The sequence below is a fragment of the Anser cygnoides genome, chromosome 4 (genome assembly GCF_040182565.1).
Source record: "Anser cygnoides isolate HZ-2024a breed goose chromosome 4, Taihu_goose_T2T_genome, whole genome shotgun sequence".
NCBI lineage: Eukaryota > Metazoa > Chordata > Aves > Anseriformes > Anatidae > Anser > Anser cygnoides.
In genome coordinates this window covers 8,797,552-8,821,700 of record NC_089876.1, presented here as the reverse complement: position 1 = coordinate 8,821,700, position 24,149 = coordinate 8,797,552, and the positions used below count along the sequence as shown (strand labels likewise).

At 43.1% G+C, this 24,149-nt stretch overlaps 1 protein-coding gene and 1 long non-coding RNA gene across 2 annotated transcripts in view; both read right to left on the bottom strand.

The window, feature by feature from the left end:
* Positions 1 to 2,339: 2,339 nt before the first annotated feature.
* LOC136786325 (NELL2-interacting cell ontogeny regulator 1-like) lies at positions 2,340 to 14,838 on the bottom strand. The gene is made up of 4 exons (XM_066995598.1): positions 14,681 to 14,838; positions 14,347 to 14,504; positions 8,463 to 8,551; positions 2,340 to 4,630 (listed from the first exon to the last, which is right to left on the bottom strand). The coding sequence occupies exons 1-4, from the start codon at positions 14,806 to 14,808 to the stop codon at positions 4,565 to 4,567; spliced, it is 441 nt and encodes a 146-aa protein (XP_066851699.1). The 5' UTR covers positions 14,809 to 14,838; the 3' UTR covers positions 2,340 to 4,564.
* Positions 14,839 to 15,610: 772 nt separating this feature from the next.
* LOC136790631 (uncharacterized) overlaps positions 15,611 to 24,149 on the bottom strand; it is a 39,309-nt gene continuing 30,770 nt past the window's right edge. The window contains exon 3 of the long non-coding RNA XR_010830943.1: positions 15,611 to 15,809. This is a non-coding gene — a long non-coding RNA (uncharacterized lncRNA). The remainder of the gene's footprint in view (positions 15,810 to 24,149) is intronic.

The following is a 24,149-nucleotide window of genomic DNA, read 5'->3' as shown; positions in this document are numbered from 1 at the left end:
GACTGTGGGTGCAGGGACCCCAAAAGAAAGAACCTGGTAGTTTGTTTTCCTCCTTTGTACAGGTACCTCCTGTCCCACACAAGATCTAATTTTACCATGTGCTTCAGGCCCCCCCAGAATAACGAGAATAATTAAGTGGTTTTCTAACAGCCTTCTTATGTTTCTCATTCCTCCCCTCTGAAGTTAAGGGAAGAAAGTTCATAACTTCAGCTTCTTCTCTGGACATTTAGATTACACAACATAAGCACCTAAGTTTGTCTGCACTGGGTTAGACCAAAGGTCTTTCCAGGGGAGCAAAAATAAAAATAAATATTTTATACATGTTATACACATATATACTTGCTGCTATTATTTTTCCACCTCTAGATAACTTTTGCCACCAATAACACCGTTTAAGTGACTGCTGCCTTTTTTTCTTGGCTAATTAAAGCACCTGCAAATTAGTTTCCCCTAAAGATTCAAATTGGCAAGTACAAATTAGCAAAGGATGTTTCTAGATCTTCTGTATTTTCTTTGGAACGGACACAGCACAAAGCCTGCCTGACATTTCCTATGTTTTGAATAACTCCAGCTGAGGAGCACCGGGGTTATTCGCAACCACCTCTTCCACCTGCGTTACGCTGCACAGATCTCAAAAGCAGGTTCTGGAAAGCTTGCAAAATGCACATGCCATGCTCGATGAGAGTGGGGTGAATAAGCCCTTTTGTTGCATCAATGTGCTCCCCATTCCACTGATTTGCCAGGAGCTCAGCCAGGCTGCAGAAGGCAGGTATCCCTTTTCCCCTCCACATTTGCTCCCCTTTTCTCTCTCCCACTGAGTTCTTGCCTGGGGAAGGACTAAGCAGAACATTGTTGTAGGGGAGGGGTCTCCCTTCTTCTCTGCCAGGAGAAGCAAAGGCAAACGTTCTGTCTTGTGCTACTTCCAAAGTAAAAAAAATAAAATAAAGTAAAAAAATCCTTTTTTTATTTTATGTTTCTCTCTCTGCCTCAGGAAAGACACAACAGCCGCAGAGATTTTCTTCTTTTAAATTACCTTTGAACTATTCTGGAATTCCTGTTAGCCTCCGTCAGCACGGCAAGTGTTTTCTCTCAGCAGGGTGAGAACTGTCTTCTGGTAGCAAACAAACAGAATCACCGGCCCCCTGCACAAGTCTCACAGCTGCAGGAAGAGGTCTCCTCTCTGAGCTCCAGCCTGGAGCTGACATGGCTGGTCTTCAGGAAAATACCTACACAGTTCATGACTATTGCTTAGAAAGTGGGGAATGTGTATTGGATGCTCAGATTACCCAGGAGTTACCTACAGACCAGTTCTGATAGAAGTATATGATTTCTAAATATGAGATTTCCAACTGGAGGGGGGATTCCATGGGGCTTTCAGAGTATTTCAGAGAAACATATGGGCAAGGAACATCAGCCCATATACTTGCCAGATTCAGCTAATCATACTATTTACCCTTGATGTCACCTAAAAAGGATCTTCATTACAAGCAGGCTGAATTGTGTTCCTGTTTTTCAGAACAAAATCCAGAGACAGGTCTTCACAGAGTTATCCCGAGACTCAGCTCGAAATGACTACCTTAGAAAACACACGGAGTTACACCCAAAGAACGTTGTAGCTGAGGTGTGAGAAGTTGTGGAGATGCATTACGAGGATTTATCCCACATCTTGCCTACCCAGAGATAGCATCGTGTTAACATGATCATATTTCTCCTCTTCTAGGGAGAATTTAACTGTACGTCTTTACAGCCTACCATTTTCACTCCACCTTGTGTACAAATGCTCTGTGCCCAAGGCTACCTGCAGCAGCACTGCACCAAAAGAAAAGAAGACACAGCTTGGTTTCAAAAGGTCATGAAAATTGCCTTGGCTTCACAGCAAAATGATACTTTAAGTGTTATGAAGCAAAGAAGACTTTCTGATTTAAGGCCTACTGCAATTAAATCCTTTGGTAAAATACACAGTTTCTTCCAGCAAATGGGGTTCTGAATTTAAGTTAACTTCATGAGCAATAATAACTTAAATCTATCTAGCTCAATTTTTTCTTCATGCTACCGTATTAATTACAAGGAGCTTTATCATAACCATCATGTACAGAGTATGGAGTCCTTAGAAAGCTCACAAAAATCATTGCAGTACTTTTAATTTCAAATAAGAGTGAGTTCAATTTTAAACTTCATTAAATAGGAATACATTCATAAATTGAGCCCAAATACAAGATTTATTGATTTTTTTAATTCAAAATAACACTTTTGCCTGATTTTTCCACCTTATTAAAGAGCTGATATTTTTTGCTAAGTGAGTGCTATCATGTTCCAAATAAGAAACAAAGTACACCAGATAGTGCAATACATCTTGCCTTTTTATTTGTTAGACAAAGAGGAGTACATATGGTCAGTGCCGAAACTTGCCATGTCACTCTGATCCCTTGGGGAGCCAGAGAACATCCGCTCATCACTCATTCCACCTTTTTTTATCATAATAAGCTGCGTATATCAAAAGTTATCTGTGAGCAAACTTTTTTTCTAAATGAAAACACAGCCAAAGAAAAGTGTTTGCTAATAGGACTTTGCAAGATTCTTTAAGTGACCAGCAGAATAAGCATGTTCAGTAACAACACGAAACCATAGACATGCTGCTGTTCCCCAAAGGTGAGCTGTGCTGGAATTCTGCCTCCTACAAAAAGTCAACTCATGATCAGTGCATTGCTTAGGTTCAAATCTAGATGGGAGTAAAGCAACCTAAGGTTGGTGTTTCGCAAAGCAGTTGTGTTATGCCTATCAATTTATCTGTAGAATAAGACGCAGTCTGTGCTGAAAGCCTCTGTTGGTTCCCATCAGTCAGTTACCAGTGCTGCAGTGGAGTGTGATGCTATGAGAAGCAATGTGTTGCTGTGTCGTGATGTTTCTTTTTTACACAGTCTAGGTCCTGATGACCTATAAAGGGTTTTTCTAGAATACTACAAAGGACAAAGTAAATTTCCTACTTGAAATGCAGGTGCAAGGAAGCTTTTCCCTGATGAAAAACACAAGCCTTTCAAACAACTTTGGCAGAGTGTACGGTAATACATTCCTTTGTGTTGCTGAGGGTGACTGCACACAAAATAATAAGTTGGCAGTGGCTCGCAGTTCCCTATGCCTGCAGTGGTGGGATAAAATGGAAGAGAAGAGGTTTGGAAACATTCAGAGGTTACTAGCTACTGTCATAACTTACTGAGCTGCCCGAAAGCAAAATATCAGCCATGTATGGGAAGATGGACATTTTAATAAAGGCTGGTAAAATAACTTTGAATTCCACTGTTGTTGATACTGCTTCCATACTCTTGCTTGTATAAAATTTCTAGTCTGTACATAGATGCTCTAGCTGATCTACTGATCTCTACTAATTACACTTTGGGGAGGGTATTTGAAGTCCTATGAAAAATCTATAATCTACAAAAACTTTCCACTGGGGACATCTTCTGTTCTCTCCACCCTATCCCCCCAAAAAAGGAAAAATGAAAAACAAGGAGAAAGGGACTGCTATTCTTTTTCAAAGACTAACAAGGCGCAATCTTGTCTGCTACTACTACTACACCACCTATTTTTTTCTGTCCTCTCTCGTCTCCCACTGATTGCAGCAGGCATATTAATAGTATCAGCACTGTAACCCATCGCTACGGAGTGAAATTCATCCCTGTGCAAAGTCCATGCAAGAGCTATGGACCATTTTGCTGGAGCCTAAATATTTTAAAAATACCGTTTGCAGGAGGCTCCTGGGTGTGCAGGCGTTTGGCAGGCTGTCTGCCAAAACTCTCTGCAGAGGCCAGCGAGAGTGGTTCAGCCCAGTATGTGATTTGCTTAATGAAAGACACTTCTCCAGAAGATTTTGGCAGACACAATCGGTTCAACTGCCAGGCGGTATTCATGTGATTATAAATGTTAGCGATCACATTAGATACTTAATAAATCCCTCCAAAAAGATCACAGCTACTGGGTGGCTTTGAAGAAATTAACGTTGGGATGCAGATTACCGTGCTTGCTGTGCACTGGACCATTGATACAATTGGGAACAAATTCCTTCCCTGGGCTGCCAAGCTGTCAGTGACAGCTATTAATTTCTACATAAAACCATGACTGCTTGTTTGCAAATTTTTAGCGAAGCATCGTTGTGAAGTAGCTTCCTTTTCATGTTGGGGACACATTCTAACAGAAATATATGAAGGAATGTGACTCCACTGAGTTTCACAGATCTGTGGTGATTTACATGGACTGAGGGGTTGGCCTGACAGCCTAAGGGCAATTTTTGGCTTGAAATAGCAAAAAAGTGAGATGGTGTCCTTGCATAAAACCCATGAGTGAGATGCTGGCACTGTTTTCTTCTTTTGACATTTCAGCAGATGCAATATCACATACAGTACTGATAAAACACATTAAAGCAAAAAAGATCTAACTGAGCTGTACCTGTTTGGATAAAAATTATTTTTCTTGTGGTGTGGCACAACTTGCACTCTGTATCTTCCTGTAATTTATTGAACAGCATTTTAAAAATTAATAAATGTCCATTGGCCGAATCCCAGTGCCCATTTCAGAGTATTGCAGGAAAGCAATCACACAGGCCTCTCTTCTCTGCTCTCAGGAGGAGGGATTCTGTCTGAAAAAAAAAATAAAAAATAAAAAATAAAATAAAATGAATATATCACTTTAAAATAGCATATAATTGATTCGACCTAATCCCTCTGCACAGCTGTAGTCAAGGTGCTGTGCTGAGTGAAAAATCATAGTTATTAATGCTGGTTTCCATCCAGAAAAAAAGTGATACAAAATATGTATATTCAGAACTAAGAGGCATGGAGAGTGTTTTTGTAATCTGAATGTTTTCATTTTCATAGTTAACTTCCAGGGACTAGGCTGTCAAAATTATTAGTGTGTCCTTTATAAACGCTGAGCAAAAATTCCACTTTCAGCTGCACTGGTCTTAATTCCTTCTCAGTGATTGATGGTTTCCTGTTGACGATGTCTTCAGTACTGTATAATTTAATTGCACCAGATAGCATGTGCTAAGGAGCTAGTTGTGCTCTCAGTTACACTGCTGTTTCTCCAGAGTAACTCTGGGTTCAGTCCAGCTGTCAGTCTAACTTTGTTGTCTGCAACTCGCAATCTTTCAGAGCAGACCTAGACTTTAATTTGTGGCTCCTGTTTCATCCTGAGTTAGTTTGCTGACAGTTGTAAGTATAAGTACAGTGTAAATATAGTATAAGTACAGTGTAAGTGTTAAAGACTTATTACCAACTCCATTTGGAGCCATGCCTCCAGAACCCCATCAAAAGCTTAAAAACCATTCCCTATATACATTATTTAAAATTACTTGCTCTTGGTTTTGGAGTGTCTTAGTGGAAAAACATTTCCAAGCTTTTTTTTTTTTTTTTTTTTTTAAATCTGTATCCAGGAAAAAAGTAATTTCAGATCGTCAAAGATGAGACTTAGATCTTTCATGGGTCCTGGTCTCACTTTTAGGGTCGAGTTTCCCAAGCGGCACCATCATTTCAGAAGCTGAGTCTCTTGCAAGACTCAAAATAAAATTGATGGTGCAAGCAACTCACTTTAGCAAGTGCAATCGTGACTGAAGAGAAACTTCCTCCTGAGTACAATTTGTGGTTTTCAACCTGTGGTCTGCGGTCCCTTAAGTATTTTGTAGACTAACTTCGAAGAGTTTCTTGAGAAAAAAATAAAATAAAATCCAGGCTTAAATTCAGGCAAAAAAAAAGGCAAAATGGGTTTTCCATCTGCACTGGAAAAGAAAAAAAAAAAAAAAAGAAGGAAGAAATAAAATACAAAAGCCTGAAACCTGCTTGTTAACAAAAGATGAAAGAGCTCTGTGAAACATGAGGTCTTCAGTCTGCCAGCGTTCCCCTTGCATGACACCTCCTGACAAATTAAAGATGGCAAAGGCCCAGCTAATGAAGACACCCGGTTCCCATAGGAGTCGCTGGGCACTTCTAAAGAGGCAGGCAGAGGCTGTTTGAGAGCTGCTTTTCCCTCCCCTCCGCAGCCCTCTATCCTTTCCAACCCAAACTTTTGACATCCGCCTTTGCTTTAAAGAGGAACTTGTTCACTTTCCTTGTCTGCTTTCACTTACCGGCTTAGTGCAAAGGCAGGCGTTATTAAACGCTGCTCCCTGGGCGTACGGAGCGATCCTGGATGAGTGAATGCTCTCATTGTTGGGGCCCGGTAGAAACAGAATCACCTTAACGTCACGCAGGCTTACTGGCTTTCACCATAATGCCAGCAAGCTGTCACTGTTGCCCCAGACCCTGCCTAGGCATCACTCATGCCAATTTACAGGCAGGAAGAGCAGCTCTGGGACCACTCAACTGTGAACTGAAGGACTTTGAGAGAGAAGCATCATTTACCAAAATTAATTGTGGCCCTGTTGGCATTGGCTTAGGGAGTCTCGGATAGAACTCTCCTCCGTGAGGTTTGCCTTTGGAACAAGAAATTTAAAGACTCGGGAGTTGTTAAATGAAGTTATTTTTATATAAAACTTGATAAGGTAAAGTTGGTCAGCATCAGCCAAGCAGCAGCAGTTCAGTAAGGATATGGAGGCTGTGCCTTTCAGAGAATGGAAAGCCACAATGTGCCACTTATAGAGCCTTGGCCACTTCATTTCCCTTTAGAATCTCTGCACCATTTAGTAATTTATATTTAAATATCTCTTCTAGAAAGGTCTTTGGAGTCTCAGTCCAAAGGCAGGAAAAGATGGAAAATAACATACCCTTTCTTTACTAGCAATATTAAACTTACAGTTGTCAAAGGGAGGGTGATGCTCCGGATAACTGGTTCTGTTTGTTTTCTTGATGGACTATTCCCGTACCCCTTGTTTGGTTGTACTGACAGCTTTTTGAACCAGAGCTTTGTCATCTCAGGCCTGTCCAGGTCTTTGCAGAATGAGCAGTTTATGAGTTTATGAGCAGCTCTGGGACCACCTTCTCCCTCTACACTTTGCCTAGCCTCTTACCGCACAGCATTGCTCTCTGATGGGTTCTCCTCTCACTACAAACCCCAAATAAAATAGCCAACACAGATGTCAACGAAGGTCTGAATATAGAGATATTCAGTCAGTGGGATTAAGGGATTGTGCTGTCTCTGCTGCACTCAGGAAATCTGCCCAGTGCAGCCTCAGCAGTAATTTAGTACCTCCTGGTCAGGCATAGGTACCAAACATGTCAGCTGAACCTAATCCAAGTGGGTGAAACCCCACCGTGGACCACAGCAGCCCAGCCCAGTTGCAGGGCTAAAGCCCCTCTATTTGCGGTCCGACACCTAATAGTTATTGAGTATTAGGCTAGTGCATGGGAAACTTTTGCGATGTAACCCACGCTGCACGCAGATCTCTGGCCTAATCAGTTTGCTATTGATAGCTCAAGGAAACTCCAGTCACTCTGACCTTATCATGCAGGGCCCTACCTGATTGCCCAAGGTCACAAGAAACCAAATGCAAAGCAACGTAATTGCCCTTCAGTGGTATCGTTTGAGACATAATTGATTTACATCTCTGTGGCTGACTCTGCTGTGAATGACAATTGGAGCGGAGCGTGACTTTGAAGGAACAAGGAGCACCTCCCTGCCACCAACAGACGGCACTGGTTGAAGGCACTGAGCAGTCACCCAAAGGAACTGGCAGATGTGGCTCCAGTCTGACTTCTCTTACCAGAAGTTGCTTTGCTGTCATGCTGCCAATGTTGATGGAGCTATTAGGGATGGAGACGTACTGCAAGACATATGAAGGGGCTTTATTAGAGGTGAGAGACCTCCCGGCCCTTGCTAACTTCAGGCAGCATGGAAACCACTTGTGAGTTTTCATTAAGTCCTATTCCAGTGTTTGTGTATAATTAAGAACCAACATAAGTAGGTATTGCTAAAATCAGGGCACTTAACACACCCTCGTATTTTGTTTATTGGGACCTCTGCAGCACAAGACAGGCAGGTGCAGCTGCAAAATGCCCTGTGTGCTGTGATAGCTACCTAAACAAATGAACCTCACCCTTTTTCATGGAGAGCATGAATTCCTTTTTCATACATGAGGAAGGAATATATGTGCTTGCCTTTCCTCTATGCCAGCCCTGCTTGCTCTCCCATTCATCTGCTGCTCCTGCCCAGTGGACAAACATCCACAGCTCAGAAGCAACACTGTGAGATAAAGAATAAATCGTCTTTCTCGTTCTCCTCCCTTTCATGCATCTTTCCTTCTCTATTTGATGCAGGAACTGTCTGGGGTAATTCTTTAGCCTGTTATGCAAGCAGTTAGACTAGATGATCTTTACTGAAGCTCTCCAGCGCGTGGAAAATAATCTGTACTTGGAACAATCCTATTTGCCGAAATGGAAGTGAGTCAGCAGAGATGTCGTGTCTGCTGTATGCAGACAAGCAGACCTGGCCACTCGAAGATAAAGGCTCAGTCAAAGCATTTCTATAGAAACACATACCCGTGTGTCTAGATTATACGCCGTCTTCTTTAAATCCTGCAACGCCCTCTGCATGAACTCAAACGCATGGCAGTCAACACAGGGACGGCCTGGAGAAAGGTATAGAAAAAAAGACATCACTGTCACAGCATGAAATCTGGTGTGTGGCAGTACAAAGAGGGAAGGCTCAGAGACCTTGTAATTCCAGGAGAAAACCCATGTTACCAGGACCCACGCCTGCGTTTGAGCAAAGTTAGGGCTGCCTGTGGACAGGGCTCTGTCTGTTGGTGTGCAAGTGCTCACTTGATGAGGGAGGACCAGCAAAAGCACAAGAGCATTTTGCTACGTGGGCTTTTCTGAATGTAGCCCAAGCTTGGTTCTGCAGGGTGCTGTGTGCCTTCAGCCCCCAGCTTCTCTCCTTGAAATGGAAATCCTCTCCTCCTCCCTGTACACGGGTTAATCCTCCACTGACACGCTGAAAATAGCAGTTTGCAGTGGTTCAAAAATCAGACAAGCAGCTCTGTTTTTACAGGAGCTCTTACAGAACAGCTTGGCAAGGGTCGCTGCCAGCTCTGTATTTGCTTCCTTTCACCTGCTGCTGTATTTTTTCTCTGCCAGGAATGCAAAGCGTCCCACTGGCTCTGCAGCTGATGCCAGTGTGTGTGTGCACAGAGGGGCAGGGCAGGGAGAAGGCAGAGCAGAGGAGGAGGAAGGGATCTGACAACAACCAGCCTGGCTCGCTGCTGGACCTGGGCATTTCTACGCTGCCAGAATTCACCCTGCACCGCTCTCACACCTTTCAGTTCAGCCACAGAGCTAATGAAGTTTAATGAGTTTAATGGGTTAATGGGTTTTCAGAGGAAGAAAATGCAGACACTGGAGGAGATGCAGGGGGGAATGGAAAGAGAGGAAAGTTTTTTACACTGATCCCAGAGTCCCCATAGTGGGGGCAGTGCTAAAATCCTTGTCCCCAGGCAGCCACTCGTGCTGCTCTGACAAAGCAAAGTGAGCGCAAAGCTGAGGCTGCAGTAGGTACGGAGCTCCCTGCAGCCAGAGCCCGTTATCAGTACTTCGGTAGTCAAATTGTTTTCACCTCAGAGCACGGAGCAGAGCCCTTAGGAAGAACCTACATCCTCACTGTGCCATCGGCAAATCTGCCACCCGCTCGGTGCTGCGGCCTGCTCCCTCCCATTGCAGCGGGCTGCTCAGAAAGCTCCACCTCGGGGAAGTGCTGCATACCCCGTCACAAAATGTTCTCAAAGTCAGAACTTGCAGGAGAAAAATTAATACTACAGGTCATAAATGAATGTCTCCCGCTCCTGCCAACATGGAGAAAGCATCTTCAAGGAGTGCCACGAATTCCATAGTTGAAACTACCTGCAACCACAAAGGCTGTGCGGGATCGTTCACTGGTATTTATAGCAGCCAAGTGTTCCTGTGTGGGCAGGGAGGTCCTAGTGGAGCTGCACAACCACGCCAAGTGGTTATTAACACTTCTGCCACCCCTGTGAAAGCAGCTGCCCTGGCATCAGAGCAGCTTCTGCAGGAAAATGGTGGTGCTAAGGAGGCCGTATACCCTCACAGCTTTGTGTGCCCTGGGTCAGCACACACGAAGCTCCTGATAAAGCACAGCTCTTCAGAGCCACGTTGCAGATGTGTATGGTTTCCTGGGCTGTTCTCCTTGGTGGAGGGTCCTTCTCCAGGTGCAGCTGTGTCTGGGCCCGGGTAGCACCCCTGCTGGCAGCTTTGGCAGCGGGACAGCTCGTGTCATTCCTCTAACCAGCTGCATCCTGTGTGGGACCAGGAGCTGGACCCGATATCTCAGGATATTCTATGAATTCTGTGATATCCTGGGATGGCAAAATCCAGCTGTTTAACCTGCCCTTTCATTTTGACTTATTTGACAGGACAGCTGTACCTGGGAGGAGGAGGAGAGCAGCTGTGGAGGTGTGAACTCTTCCCCCCACGCAGCCCTGCAGAGCACACATCTGTGCCAAGCTCTAGAGACCAAACTTGGGCAGGGCTGAACTCAAACAAGCATCTTGCACTAGCACAGAGCAACCTGAATGCAGTTCCCCCAGTAAAATAGGGGCAGCAAATCCCCACTACCTGGAAAGTCTACAGCTACAGTCTGATTTTTACCAGCTGAGCTTTTAAACTATCATAGTAGCCAGGCTTTTCCAGTAGACAATAGCAGGTACTTTGATAATATATAAGAATAAACCTCCGGCAATGTTATTCTAGGCTACCAAGAGATTTGGAGACATCCTGAGTCTGGCTGGTGTTTTTACACCTGATAAGCTCTCCAGGGATTTTTCTCACATTAATTCGCTACAGTGCTTCCTGCATCCATGGAAAATTTTGGCATCTACCGCACACTGTGACAATGAGTTCCACAGCTCAACAGTTCATTGTGTGACAAGTATCAGTCTTGTGTGCTCTGAAGTTGACTGGCGTCATTTCCTGCCTCCGATTTTTGCACTGAAAAAGACAGGTATTATATATTCACCATCTTTGTCCCACTTTTGACTTTGCTGAGCTCCATCACTCCCTGCCTCAGTGTCACTTTTCCAGACTGAAGAGCTGGCCTGGCAAGCTGGCCTATCTAGCCAGACTCAGCCTCTCTTTTTGCTCACAATGTCTTCAGTAGGATAATGTGAACATTTCCCCAAAGTAACAGTTTTTAAGGGTCTGCTTCCGCAAGGGGGTTAAACAAACCTAAATATGCGCTGCTGCCACTTGGAGCAACCCCGCCATCCTTTCTGTCCTTGGCTGCATGTTCCCGCACCTTCCCCTGCTCACAGCAAGCAGTGACCATGCAGTTGCTTGGTCAGCTGGATTGCTGATTTTGTTTTCTCCACATCAGCTCCTGAATGCACAAGCTCTGGGGCCAGAACAAGGACAAGGGGCCAGGTTCTGGGGAGGAGAAGGGTTACACCAGCTTTAAGCACTCGTGAAACCAAACCTTCACGTCGTAGCAAAGTACAGCAGAGTGCTATTAATTCCTTGCTGACAGCTGGGAACAGGCTATCATTCATAGGGAGACTTAACAGGTTTGTGGATTAACATAATGAGAATTATCAAGAGTCAGCTATAATTCTTTAAATGGATCCTGTCAGCACGAAGACTGTATGTGTCTTTGTGTGTTTGCGGAGAAGTGGGGGAGGAGAGCTTAAAATATGCTTCTTGGCTTCTTCTTAGTGAAAAACTGGAACTGAAAGCACTGTGGAAGTCTAATTTACTTTCCCTCTCATGCACATGGCGTTTACTCTTTGTATTTCATGCACCTTGGCTAATGAAACCAGACTGACCAGCTTCAGTTCTTCAAATTCCACGTTTCAGCTTTCGCAGCGGGTGATCTGGGCTGTAAACGCAATGGGAGGCTGGGGAAATTGCTTAATTATTTTTTAGTGGATTGCTCTGAACTTTAGAGAAAAATACTCTGAAAGCATTAGTAACACCATTTCATACTTGAACAGGCTTTGCAAATGCAAAGTGGTGCCTATGAAGTATAAGGACGTGATTAATCACTCCTAATTAGCATTATTTGTAAAAAGTTGGGCCTGGTTCTCCGACTAGCAGAGAGTACGTGAAGTGAGGAGTAGGAGAAGGCATGCCAGGACAGAGATTAGTGCCATGCAACAGCACAGGACCTCTCTGCAGCACCAAGAGCTCTGACTCGCTCCCGCACATCTCCTGTGGCTCCTGCACCTCCTACACCTGCAGAGAGCATTGCTGGCCTCTCACGGTGCCGCAGTGGGAACACACTTCTCCCACCAAGTGGGAGAGAGAGGCAGCAGAGCTGTTTGTTCCTATAAAAGGCACATTCCCAGTTCCATGTCCCACACCTGGGAAATGAGAAAAGTACCAAGCACCACGCTGGTCTGCCCTGCAGAAGGACACCTAGTATGGTCCATCATCTTCTCTCTCTGTCAGGAACCTGTACTAGAGCCCCCTTTTTCTCCCTGGATCACACACAGCTACCAATTCACCTGTGCTGACAGTATGGACTTAAGCACAGCAGTAGCACTGCCCCCAGATTGGGTCAGGGCCCAAGAGAAGGAGCTCCTTGATGAGAAATAGCCAGTGGAGCTGAGATCAAGCAGGAAAAGATTCAGGAATGTCTGTACTAGATCAAATCAAAGGTCTCTCTAGCCCAGTGTCCTGTTTTCCATGAGCTGCACCTCTTGTAGTACATTAGGTGTGTCTAGGAGCATTCCCAGGCTTTGAGAGCAGCTCGCACAGATGGGCAAAGGAAGGCAGCTGGAGCACTGAGCAGCTGTGCAGCATTTTCTCCACAACTGGATGATGACGACCACTGCAAGTACCTTGTTTCTTTAAAACTCTGTCCTTGCAGCAGCACAAAACAATTTACAATTCATGATGAGTCAGGAGCCTTTCTCCTGGCCTGGGCTCAAACACGAATACCGTTCGTGCATTCATAGCATTGCTACCGGCCTCCAGGATTCAGGACAGAGCAGCATGTCTCTGCAGAAACACTCAGATCTGCCTTTCGTTTCTCACCCTCACATGCAAGAGCAAGACAAGACAAGGAATCCTTCTCAAGGGCTCATCAGAGGACTCAGTAGCCTGGCCATGGGATATCAAAAAGATCAGATTGGGGTTGGAGACAGTGGCCAAGAGATTTGTTCTGCAGATAAAATAGCAGTTTCCACCACACAAGAGGAACAAGGAACCACAATATACTTTTTCTCCAAAAGGTGTTGACTTACCTACGCTAACATAGACACACAAAGGGTACATATAATTCATTTTTTAATCACAATAGTCTCTTTGAGAAGACAAAATAGACTACTTGCCACAAAACTTATTAAAGTTAATGAATGTATGCCTGGAAAACATATACACAAAACAGAGATGAGGTCTGTTTTAGAACAGACCAACACTTATCACTAATCAAAAGAGAAGAGAATGGAAAAAGGGAAGAATTCAGCATTCAAGGCCTATAGAGGCAGCCATGGGTGTATTTGAAAATGAATAACACAATTACAGGAGAATAAGATGCAGTGACTAAATCAGATCTTGATATAAATATTTGAGCAGTTAGGTAAAAAGATATTTGTGATACACAGTGTGCCTAAGAACTAGAGATTGGCTTGTATACAATTACATTCCTTCTTTTTTTTCTTCCAGAGGATAGTTTAAGTTTCCACTGAGCAGCTACTTCAAACTCATTGTCACCAAACAGCCCGAGAACATTGACTCCATCCCCTAACATTTTAGAACTGTTGCCTCATTTTAGAGATGAGAAAGTTTAACTGGAGATTTGCACAAAATGATGGAAGTTAGTACAGAGCTGTGATCCAAATTTAAGAGCTCCCAGCTCCAAAGTGTGCTCAGGTCAGTCTGTCGTATTTTGGGTTGTGCTTTTTTTGGTCTGCAGAATAGCAGCAGGATTTCAGAAATCTACGTATGTTTTACAAATACTCTGTTTGGGACAACTTTACCTGTGTCTATCTGCAGTAATTACAAGAAAGTTGAACTTTTAAATACAAAAAAAAATAAGCAAAATACAATGCCCTAGCAGAAATAAGAACAAATTTATTTCTAACAATACCCAGATCTGGAAGGATGTTGTGTGTATAGGGGCAAATCTGGAAAAAAAGCTCTCAAAAAAAGCAAAACTAATTAGAGTGTGCAGTTACTGGTGGTTTTTTTCCCTAAGTAACTATATTTTTGGCTTGCTTGCTTGCTGTTTTGATAAGCACTGTCTTCACGTGCTTTGCTAACAGGTCACAAACTCATCATCACTCCCTCCCTAATCAGGCAGCGCAGGGTACCCCCGGAGCTCACTGTATCTGTGTGGCCACGGTGGGCTACGAGGAGGAAACAAAGCAGGACACGGGGCAGCAGGAGGGCATGAGTGCGGCCCGGCGGTACCTACTTTCGGCAGGGATGACACTCCCAGAGTCCTGGCTGGCCCCCACAAGCCTCCCGCTTAGCAGGCCGAGCACCGAGATGAGCGGGATCGCCACCCACATCACGCCGCGGACGGACGGCAACGCCATTGCTCTCGTCAATAATTCAAGCTTTCTTCCCAGCCTGGAACGAGGAGAAAGAGTGAGAATCAGCGGTTTGCTCCCAGCGCGCTCCGCACGGAGAAGTGGGTGAGATGGGATAAGCACGGACCCGCATGCACAAGCAAACCCACATGCATATGGATGGAAACGACACGCCACGGGCTTGCGGTGAACCCCAAGGAGCAGTTTGCCCAGTACCTGAGCTTTCCCTTCGCCTGTGTGCCAGACCCTTGGAGCAGCTGAAGCGAGCAGGCGAGACTCCAGCACCCGCTCTGAGCATGCGTCCCCCTGCATCCCCCCCCTTCCCTGATTAGGGTCATTGCCATGGAGATTTGCCATGGTAACACTGAAAAATTGGAGCTGCCAAGTGGCGGAGAAGATTTAAAGGGACCAAAAATCAGGGGATGGCCACCGCTGTGCTCCCCTGCCTCCACCCCTCAAAGGCCACCTCCTTCCCTTGGCGAATGCCGGCTGCTGCCACCCCCACAAGAGGGTCTTGGGGCAGTGTCAGTGTTGGTTGCTTTTATTCCCAAGGGGACTGTGCTGAAAGATGCAGCTCCCGTCCCTTGCTTTAGCTGTAGCTCACTGAAAGTGAGACTTCATTCTCGGAGGTTTCAGATGAGATGAAAACTCAGAAGTTTGCTTGGAAGGAAAAAAGATCCAGTGCCTGCCGCTGGTGTCCTGTGCCCTGGGGCAGGCTCCGTTATGGACGTTGTTTAATTACAGTGAAAATAAAGCCTTCAGGACAACAACAAGGTTGGCAGAGGAATCAGACAGTCCTATGTGTCCTGCACACCATCGCACCAGGTAGCTGTGGTTGCAGCTTGGCCAAAACCTATACACTACAAAATTTTAAGGATGCTCGCTTCACCCTCAGCTCTTGATGTAGATTTTTACTGATAGGGTGTGTCCTGACAACGCTCAAGCGTGAACCTGCCTGGACAGTACCTGGATGAAACCAAGCCCTAAGGAGGTGGTGATACCCTTTGGTAAAGAGAGAGGCTCTCAGTAATTATTTGCCAGGACTTTGCGGAGGGCCAGCCCAGAGCAGTGGAATGAACTCCTACAAGAATGACACATTAAGATAATTTTTAGCCCCAAATTGAAACCGAAATCCAACTTGCCTTGTGTGGAGGGCCCAAGTGAACGTCTCAGTCAGTGGGGTCTTCACAAGGTGAGTCAGGGCGCGTATGTCTGCCAAAATGGCCCCACTGACTCTGTGAGAAGACAAGACTCCTCGTCCAGGCTCTGAAGTTGGATGCCTGAAGTGAGGCTGTGTGAGATGGCCCAGTTTATCACTGTCTGTCTCTTCACAGGCCTCAGATGCCTGCAAAAAGAGCAGCTCTGGAAGAGCCAGGGTATAACAGCAACATTGTACAGTTTGACTATATACTCATCTAGGGCTGGTCACACAGTCTAGCCCTGATCTACAGTTTTAAATAACACCAAATGGAAATGCTGGCACAAAATCTAAGCCTTACACTTCCATTTACCCTGGCATATGTGTTTCTTGAGCGTACCCTCATTATGGTCCCATGGGCCATATAACACTTTTCATATATGATCTTAAAGAAGAGGACAGACAACAATTGCCTACAGATACAAGGACCTTTGTTAAGGTGGAAAGCATTGTTTTAATATTTTTTCAAGGTACCAGTATAGTCTTTTCTAAAGTTATAAAGATTTTGTAAAATAATTTTTCATGTTTGCTTGATCTTTTAATTCTTTTAAGGTAGGACAAGCAACACAACCTACAATGAGGTAAGGAAACGAATATGACATCTTGGGGAGGAAAGACAACTGCAGAATTAAGCAGAGGTGTTACCCGTCTGAACTGCAAAGAGTATAAAAGGGGATGAGAGCAGAGAACTTGGGAAAATTTGGAATAAAGAGAAGCTGAATGTCCTGAAATATGCCATTCCCAGGATGCCAAGACTCCAAGGTTACCTACACATAGTTAGGTACCTACATAGTTTGACATACCCACGCACAGCCAATATCCTGTTATTAAGGTCTAGATATCACAGCTTAGTTTTTTTATGGTTGTATATGAATCCAATAAAGCCTATTTGTTAGAGGATGGACTGACTTGTCGTTTTCTGACTGCTCAACCACCCACTATCCAGACCTAACACTGTGATAGCACCACAGAAGGAGTACTTGCTGAATTGGACTACTGCCATCCAAACAGTACAACACCACTGAACCTGCTCCCACTTCAAGTAGTGGGGGAATCTGCAGTAGGGCCCCTTCAATCCACCTTCTAATGGGGTGGAAGATGTTATTTCTGTGTTAAAACACACTACTAAGCTTAAAATAATGTCCTTCTTTAATTGCCTGGTGCCAACATAAAACAATCAGACATTGCACTTGCAGAGTCTGTCCAGTTTTTGCCTCAAATGTGATGGTCTTTAAAAATCATGAAAAATGTTCCCAACACCTTTTGCTAACACAAGTGTGTGGTCCAAGAGGCAGTTCTCAATTCACAGGGAAAAGAGCCAGTGTGCATGGATAACTTCCAGCAATCTGTGTTGTTCTATCACCTCCGGCAAAGCTGAAGAAGAGAGAAGCATGAAAGTACTTGCATGACTCTCTGCTATTGCATTCACTACTGCATACCGCTATGACTAATGGGTATCAGTACTAAATTTACTTTGATGGATGAGAAGACTCCAAGACAAACACAGGAGTCCATTTGCTGTCTGAAGAAGGTCATGGTGAATCCTAGAGGACTATTGGAAGTATTTATACTTCATTTTCTCTTTCTACTGAATCCATACTTGATTATAATTTGCTAAGAAAAGATGAGTTTCCTGCAAAATAATCAGAAACATCCAGACATTTATTGGAAAGATGATTAGTGAGGTTAAACATCTGGTAGCTCCCTAAAAAATCACTTATTGATGCCAAAATGTTACAGGTATTGAAAGTTATGTCTTTACAGTTGAAGAAGAAAATGTATACACCTAGTTAAAATCACTAACGTTAAAGGCCTGAGTTAAATGTATGTGCATAAAAAGAAAATTCAGGTAAGTGCTCTAATTTCAGAACTTATTATTATGGTCACGGGAACACATGGCAAAGATAGGAGAGGTTAATTCCAGTCTAGTATGAAGTGCTAAATCATTGCCTGCTAACGTGGCCACAAGCCCTTTGTTGAACTAAGAAAGCACAGAGACAGAGGAATCTGGGTCTGGTTACTATTACTTGAATAATAGAGTGGCAAGACAACAGAGGCACAACCCCAGAATGGCCAAGAAACAAAATCAAATGCAAATAGTGAGAAGCATGGAGCAAAAAAGCATTCTCTAAGCACATGGGGAGTAAGGAAGACAAAAGCCAAGTGAGTTTGTTCTCTGTTCAGTGGGAGGGGAAAGTTAATGAAGCTGATGCCTAGAAAGTGATACAGCACTTAGCATCTCCTTTATCTACCAAAACAACAACAAAAAACAAAACAACAACAAAAAGCAGTTGTAGTTGTAGTGAGCAGGTGGCTAAGACAACCAATACCAATGAAAATGTTTCACGCAAGAACAGCTTAGCAGAAAATTTCATTAGTTATATACATTTGTAGGTTTTTGCCAGGTCATTTTTCTGGGTTTCAGTCTGCCCAGTGCTCTTTTTTTGCTCAGTTCTGTCAGTACACCTATCTCAGGCTATTTAAAGAAGCAGCTAAAGCAATTGCTATCATCAATTATTGCTGAGAGCTCAGGGAAGATGTGAGTTCTACCAGCCACAGAAAAGGGTAAATGTGGTGAATATCTTTAAAAGGGGAAAGAGAAACTGAAAAATGACACATGAGCCAGTTTACTTTCAGTCCCTGGAAATATTTTATAAGCAATAATCCTAACAATATTTTGTAAGCGTTTGTAAAACAAGTAGAATTTCCATTAACAGGGTATTTATCAAGAACCAAGTCAAAACATTTTAGAGTCCTTCTGTTATATGGCAACAGGCATTATGGGTAGGGAAAAGCCAAATTTAACCAATTTCTGGCAGGTTTCTGATGCTGTGTCACACAGCATTGTCAGAAACAAAGCAAGGAAACTTCTCTGGGTCTGGGTAACTGCTAAGAGTTAGCAATGGATCACCGTCAGCATGAAAAGATGTATCACATGGGGTCTGGAGAGGCTCGCTTAGGTCAAGGGTTATTCAGCATTTCATTAGTCACCTGGGTAATGAATAAGCAAAGTGATTATTTAGAATATAACACCAGGCCAGGAGGTTGTAAGTAATGCTGGGGGAAAGGACTAGAAACCTAAATCATACAAACAAATTAAAAAGAAAAAAAAAAAGGTCTAAAAACAGATTAAAAATTGATAAGGATGAGGACAAGGTGATACACTTCATCAGCAATAATCAACAACTCACATTTAGAATGGGAAACAGCAGGTTAAGTGGTACTTCTATGGAGGAGCTAGGAAATCATGAGCTGAAATCAGTCTGCAATACTCTGTCACTGCCAAGAAAGGCAATTATACTGGGATGTACAAAAAAGTGCGCAAAAACTTAGACTCTTCAGCACAAGGTCCCAGCATCTGTTTTGTACTGCATCTGTTTTGGTCGCTGCAATACAGGAATGCCAGGAACTAGCAGGGACACCAACAGCAGCAGAAATGAGCAGAGGTTTAGGAACTGCGCTCTCCCAAAAACAGTTGGAAGAATTGAGGTTGTGTGGTCTAAAGAACAGAAGCGGACATGAAATTTTCTTCAAGTACATAAAAGGCTGATACAGAGAAAGCATCTGGGCATCTCTGATGGATCAGACAAGAAGTAACAGGTTAAACAGCACCAAGGAGGCAACACCAACATCCCTGGAAAACTTCTTTATGATAGGAATGGCAATGGGATGGATTGCCTGTGAAGACAGGGGGATATTTAAACTTGTTGATAGACACCGTTTAGGAATGGCATATTGGGATAGCTGGCCCTGCATTCAGACAAGGTGATTTCTTCTGGATATCCTTTCTTCCCTGTTTGTCGTGATTCTCTGATGACAAGAATCATTTTGCTTCCCCAGTAGTTACTTCCCAGCTCTCTGTGTAGTAACTCCAGCATAAACACAGACACCCCTGGGAGAAATGTATTGCCTTCATGCAGCGGCTGAAGTTCAGACTATTTCTCCTTCACCAGTTAGCAGGGCAAAGGCAATGCTTTTCTGGTCTAAACAAGTTAGGTGGCGAGAGTGCATTCCCGTTTTGGGATGAGTCACTGGTAAAGGAATTCAGAGATACTCGACTGAAGGGCAGCTGCCAGGGCCTACAGCTTCTTAACACTCCTTTAAATGATTATTTTACAGTCTTGCAGATGAGTTGAGGGCTGACAGGCTGGTGCACTGTAGATGTTTCAGGACATAAAGAGAATAAACTGTATTATTACTTTTCTGACAGGCATCTCAGGCCCTGAGAAGGACTGAAAATCAAAGCACCCTCTACTTATCTTGTCCCTTGTGCCATGAGATAACGATTCACCTTTGCTTGATGACTCAGTATCTTCTTTAAGCACTAAGTCAGAGTTTTGGTGGAGAAAAAATGCCTTCCTCCTGAAATAATGATTTTGCTCTTGGCAACATTGCTTGACAAGTTCCCCTTCTTAGGGCTTCCTGGAAAACCCTTCAAGAAGCCAGCTGAACCCTGGTCAGACTGCGAGGCTTTGAGGCCCTGCAGCTGTCCCAGCAAAGTCCACATGACATTGCAAAACAGGGATGTGGCTGCAAACCAGGAGCATGATTGAAACTTGGCACAAAGATATCCTTCAGTGCAGGAAATAATCAACTCCAAGAGGTCTCACTCACCACAGTGAAAGATGTGGGGAAAGATCCAGGCTTGATCAATTTGCCCAAAATAAATTGAAGCCAAGTGTGACAAGAATCTTTAGATGATCCCTAACGCCTAGAATGCTCTCAGCTATACAGGAGGGGCAGCTGTCAAGGTATTGTGAAATGAAGGTCAGCTCATGCTTTTAGTTCCAAGAAAAAGTAAGAACCGCTGGCAAAATACCAGAGTTTTCAGAGTTTATATTTGAAGGTTTGCACTGGACTGCTGCAAATCCAGCAATGGTTCACTGTGCTGGACAGGGTGTAAGTTTACAGCATAGGCAAGGGTTGTGTATTATTTGTGTACAGGCAACCCGAATGCCATGAACAGTAAAGCTGACCTATTTGCACTGCTACTGCCAGTCTTAGCCATGTCTAAAATATGAGTATGTCATTTTTTACTTGTTTGAGAACTGTATGTGAAAACCTCTCCTGAATTAATTTGTTCTGAAAGCAGTTATGTTCAGGAAGTACCTGGTGGGGTTTTTCTAAGTGCTGGTTTTGGTACATCATTCTGTTGCTATCAAAAGCAGTGGCAGAAGGCACAGACAGTTCTCTGAGCAGCCTGTATGTGCATACAGAAAGAGAAGGTGAGGTCTCATTTTGTTTTAGAAAAGCTTCTAGGACTTCTAGGGCATGCTTCAACCCTCCATGGGTAAAATACAATTTGATTTTACATTGTATATAAAACAAAGCATTCTTCAAATGCGCAATATACCAGCTGTCAAAAGGCATTTAAATATTCTTCAGTTCCTCCTTCAATGCAAGAATAAATTGTGCATTAGTTATATTCAGTGTTGTGTGCTGAAAACAAATACGTTTCACAATCTGGATGCTTTATTACAGTGTACATATAGTCCAGGAAGAATTCAAGAGCTGCTTAGGCAAGGAACTTTGTGTATCAAATTTACTGCATGGATGATTTGAAGGTCTGTCCTTTAATAGGGAAGAGAAACAACGCAAACTGCTCAAAGCTTTGAAATTCAATTTATTGCACTAAAGATGTTTTCCAATGAAAACCTTGACTATAAGCATTCACAAATGCTGGTAATGTTGATTTTCGTCCCAAAGTTTGTACCCTATATTAACCTGAAGAGTTCCAGAGTAAAACTGTTACTTACATCTTTCTCAGTTGGTCATCTTTCTAGGTTGTGCTTGAGAGCTCAATAGATACAACCTCATCAGACCTGGTATCACTGGGAACTTTAAAGTCAGTTGAGATTTATGCAAAGGAAAACGCCAAGTTTCACCAGGTTCTGTGCAGAAGCCACAAAAATAACAAATGTTGCCAATGTTGTTAGCATAAATGAAGGTTGTTTTGCTCAAAAGTTAGTCCAGATTTGACATAGAAATGTACTTTATATTACCAGATCTTTCCACTAATTTGGACTCGGCACAACCCTGTTATACAAACAAGCTCCTACACTTTCTGCTCATTTCTTAGAAGAGCCACTTAGATTATCTAATAATCACATCAAATTGGCATGCATTAGCATTGCTTTGCACTTAAAGCTAAATAGAAGCTGTGTTTTGTCTCTGCCTTCTCTAACAACGCAAGACCCAAACTGCTGTAATGCAACAACTAACACTTCACAGAGCAAAAAAATTCTGCTGTATTTTCACTGTCCCCGTCATGTGATTTCTTCATTTCTCTGTCTGTGCTACCTACTGGATTTTCCAAAGTTAAATATTTTACAGAGTATAGAAATAAAACAAATGATTAAGATAAAAATAAAGTTATATTCTTTTATATATATATGTATATATATATATATATATGATAAGAGCAGCAATGCTTAGAAAATACCTAACAATTATATGCAGCTTGAGGCTTAGGCTTCCCTTATGTTTGCCTGAGCATGAAGATTAAGTGTAAAGTGCAGCTTTTAATGCTATTAAAATATTCAAACCCCACCCCAAAACAATAACCTGCATACTGGCCTCCCTTGAAACCTGTGTCCTGCTTACCCCATGGAGCAGTCAGCATTCTTTCCAGTTGTTTCGGACTCTCAAAGAAGAGTGAAGCTATATAAAATAAAATGAGAACATTTCCAGTGCTGTTCCACTTCCAGACTCTATTGACAAAGAGAACAAGATATTGTTTTGCCACTTAGATGACCTGAAAAGTGCAGTATTGCATAATTTGATTTAAACAGCAAAGGTGCTCAAGGCTAATTAACGCAAGCTGATGTGTTAGTGGGTTTTCAGCAAGTGCATGTTCAGAGCAGAAATCATAGGATGACAACTGGAAAACAGAGGATCAAGTTGTTACATCTATTATGGACACTGCCTCACAGCAAAGAATAATTTAAAAATAAAATTAGTATTGTCAAATTGTTCCCACTGTAGCTCTACAGCCTTGACTACCGGGAAAGGAAGTATGGGCAGACCAACACAAAAAATGAAGTATCTGCAGAAATATGAGTTTCTCTTCTCATGGTATCCATACCTGCAATTCTTTTTCTTATGTTTTAAGCCATTTCTCAAAATTCAGGACCTTGGGGGCCTTGAAAATACTGTCTCTGCCACTCCCCATAACTCTACGAAGTTATAGCTGGAATGGCAAGCTGGGATAAGAAGGTTAAGGAACATCTAAGAAGGTTAAGGAAGATCTATATGGAGATTAAACTGCAAACCTATGCTTAAAAACAAATACTATGTTTGAAACTAGAGCAACAGGCCAGAATATTTTACATTTTGATTTTTATTTAATAACTTCACAACACCTGAAGGTGTGGTGGCCACCATCCAGTGTTTTTAACAACTTATTTGTCCCAAACAGCTTTCAGTGCAGTCACAAAGCAAGAGACAAACCACATAATGCAGTACAGGGAATGAAACGGGACAAGGAGTGAGAAGGATGCATACATGTTCTGATGGCCCTACCAAATACATATAAAACAGTTTGGATTTAATGGAGATCTTTGGATTTTGAGTAAAAAAAACTTCTTGTAGGATGTACAGTGGCAATAGTGAGTTTTAAATATGATGGGAAGAGGTCAGCCTGTTTGTACCAATTGTTTCCAGCCCCAAACTTCCATTTTTCACTGTAAGGCCATAGGGCAGCGAATGAATGCTAGACAGGAATGGGTTTGTACTGTTCAAAAAGAGACCTTAATATCTGAGTAATTATATAGCTCCTTCCTGGCAGCAGGCAAATGTGCAGTACCATTTCTTTTGCTTCCTAAAGGAGCCCTTACTCCTGCCTTCGGAGCAGTCTCTGCAGTGTACCAGGCTACAGAAGCAGGGCCACTGGCCTACTTTATGGGGCCTGTCCTTGGACAATGGGGAAACCCAGAATTTGAGGCTTTTTGAAGGTGTTTGTGTCAAAGGGATAAAAAGGAGTGGCTCTCTGGAGCACTGAGAGAGGGTTTGCTTTATGAATTGAGGAAGCAGTTCATTTCTACACATAAGAACATCCACACCACACCATGCCAAAGATCCTTGTAAGGCCAGTATCTTATCATTGGCACAGACCATTATTAAATGTCAGGAAAAGTATAAAACCAGGGCAACTACTGTGTCTTCCTAAAGTGCTGTTAACCTGTAAGAACTTGTGGTTCAGGGACCTCCTGAATCAAAGTTGTCATTTTTATATTTACCAGTGTGCCATAGGATTTTCAGGCATGAGTCTGAACAGCTGCTTTTTAAACCCATATAATTTTTTAAGGATCAGCAACATTCTGCAGAGAGGACTTCTACAACTTAAACACGCGGTAGGTAAGAGCATCATCCTATTTGCTCTGACTTTGTCACCAGCTGGTTTCAGTTCACTGTGCCCCACTTCTTGTTTGGGAAGTGACAGCAAACAGTTGTTCTCTGGTCACTCATGATTTTGTAAATTTATACCAC

What these genes read in the sequence shown, in the direction of transcription:
- LOC136786325 (XM_066995598.1), bottom strand. Translation starts at nt 14,808, where the DNA reads ATGGCAATGACCCTAATCAGGGAAGGGGGGGGATGCAGGGGGACGCAT. An exon ending in GAGTGTCATCCCTGCCGAAA is followed by an intron (nt 8,552 to 14,346) that starts GTAGGTACCGCC and finishes ACCTTTCTCCAG; the next exon opens with GCCGTCCCTGTGTTGACTGC. An exon ending in CGTATAATCTAGACACACGG is followed by an intron (nt 4,631 to 8,462) that starts GTATGTGTTTCT and finishes TTTTTTTTTCAG; the next exon opens with ACAGAATCCCTCCTCCTGAG.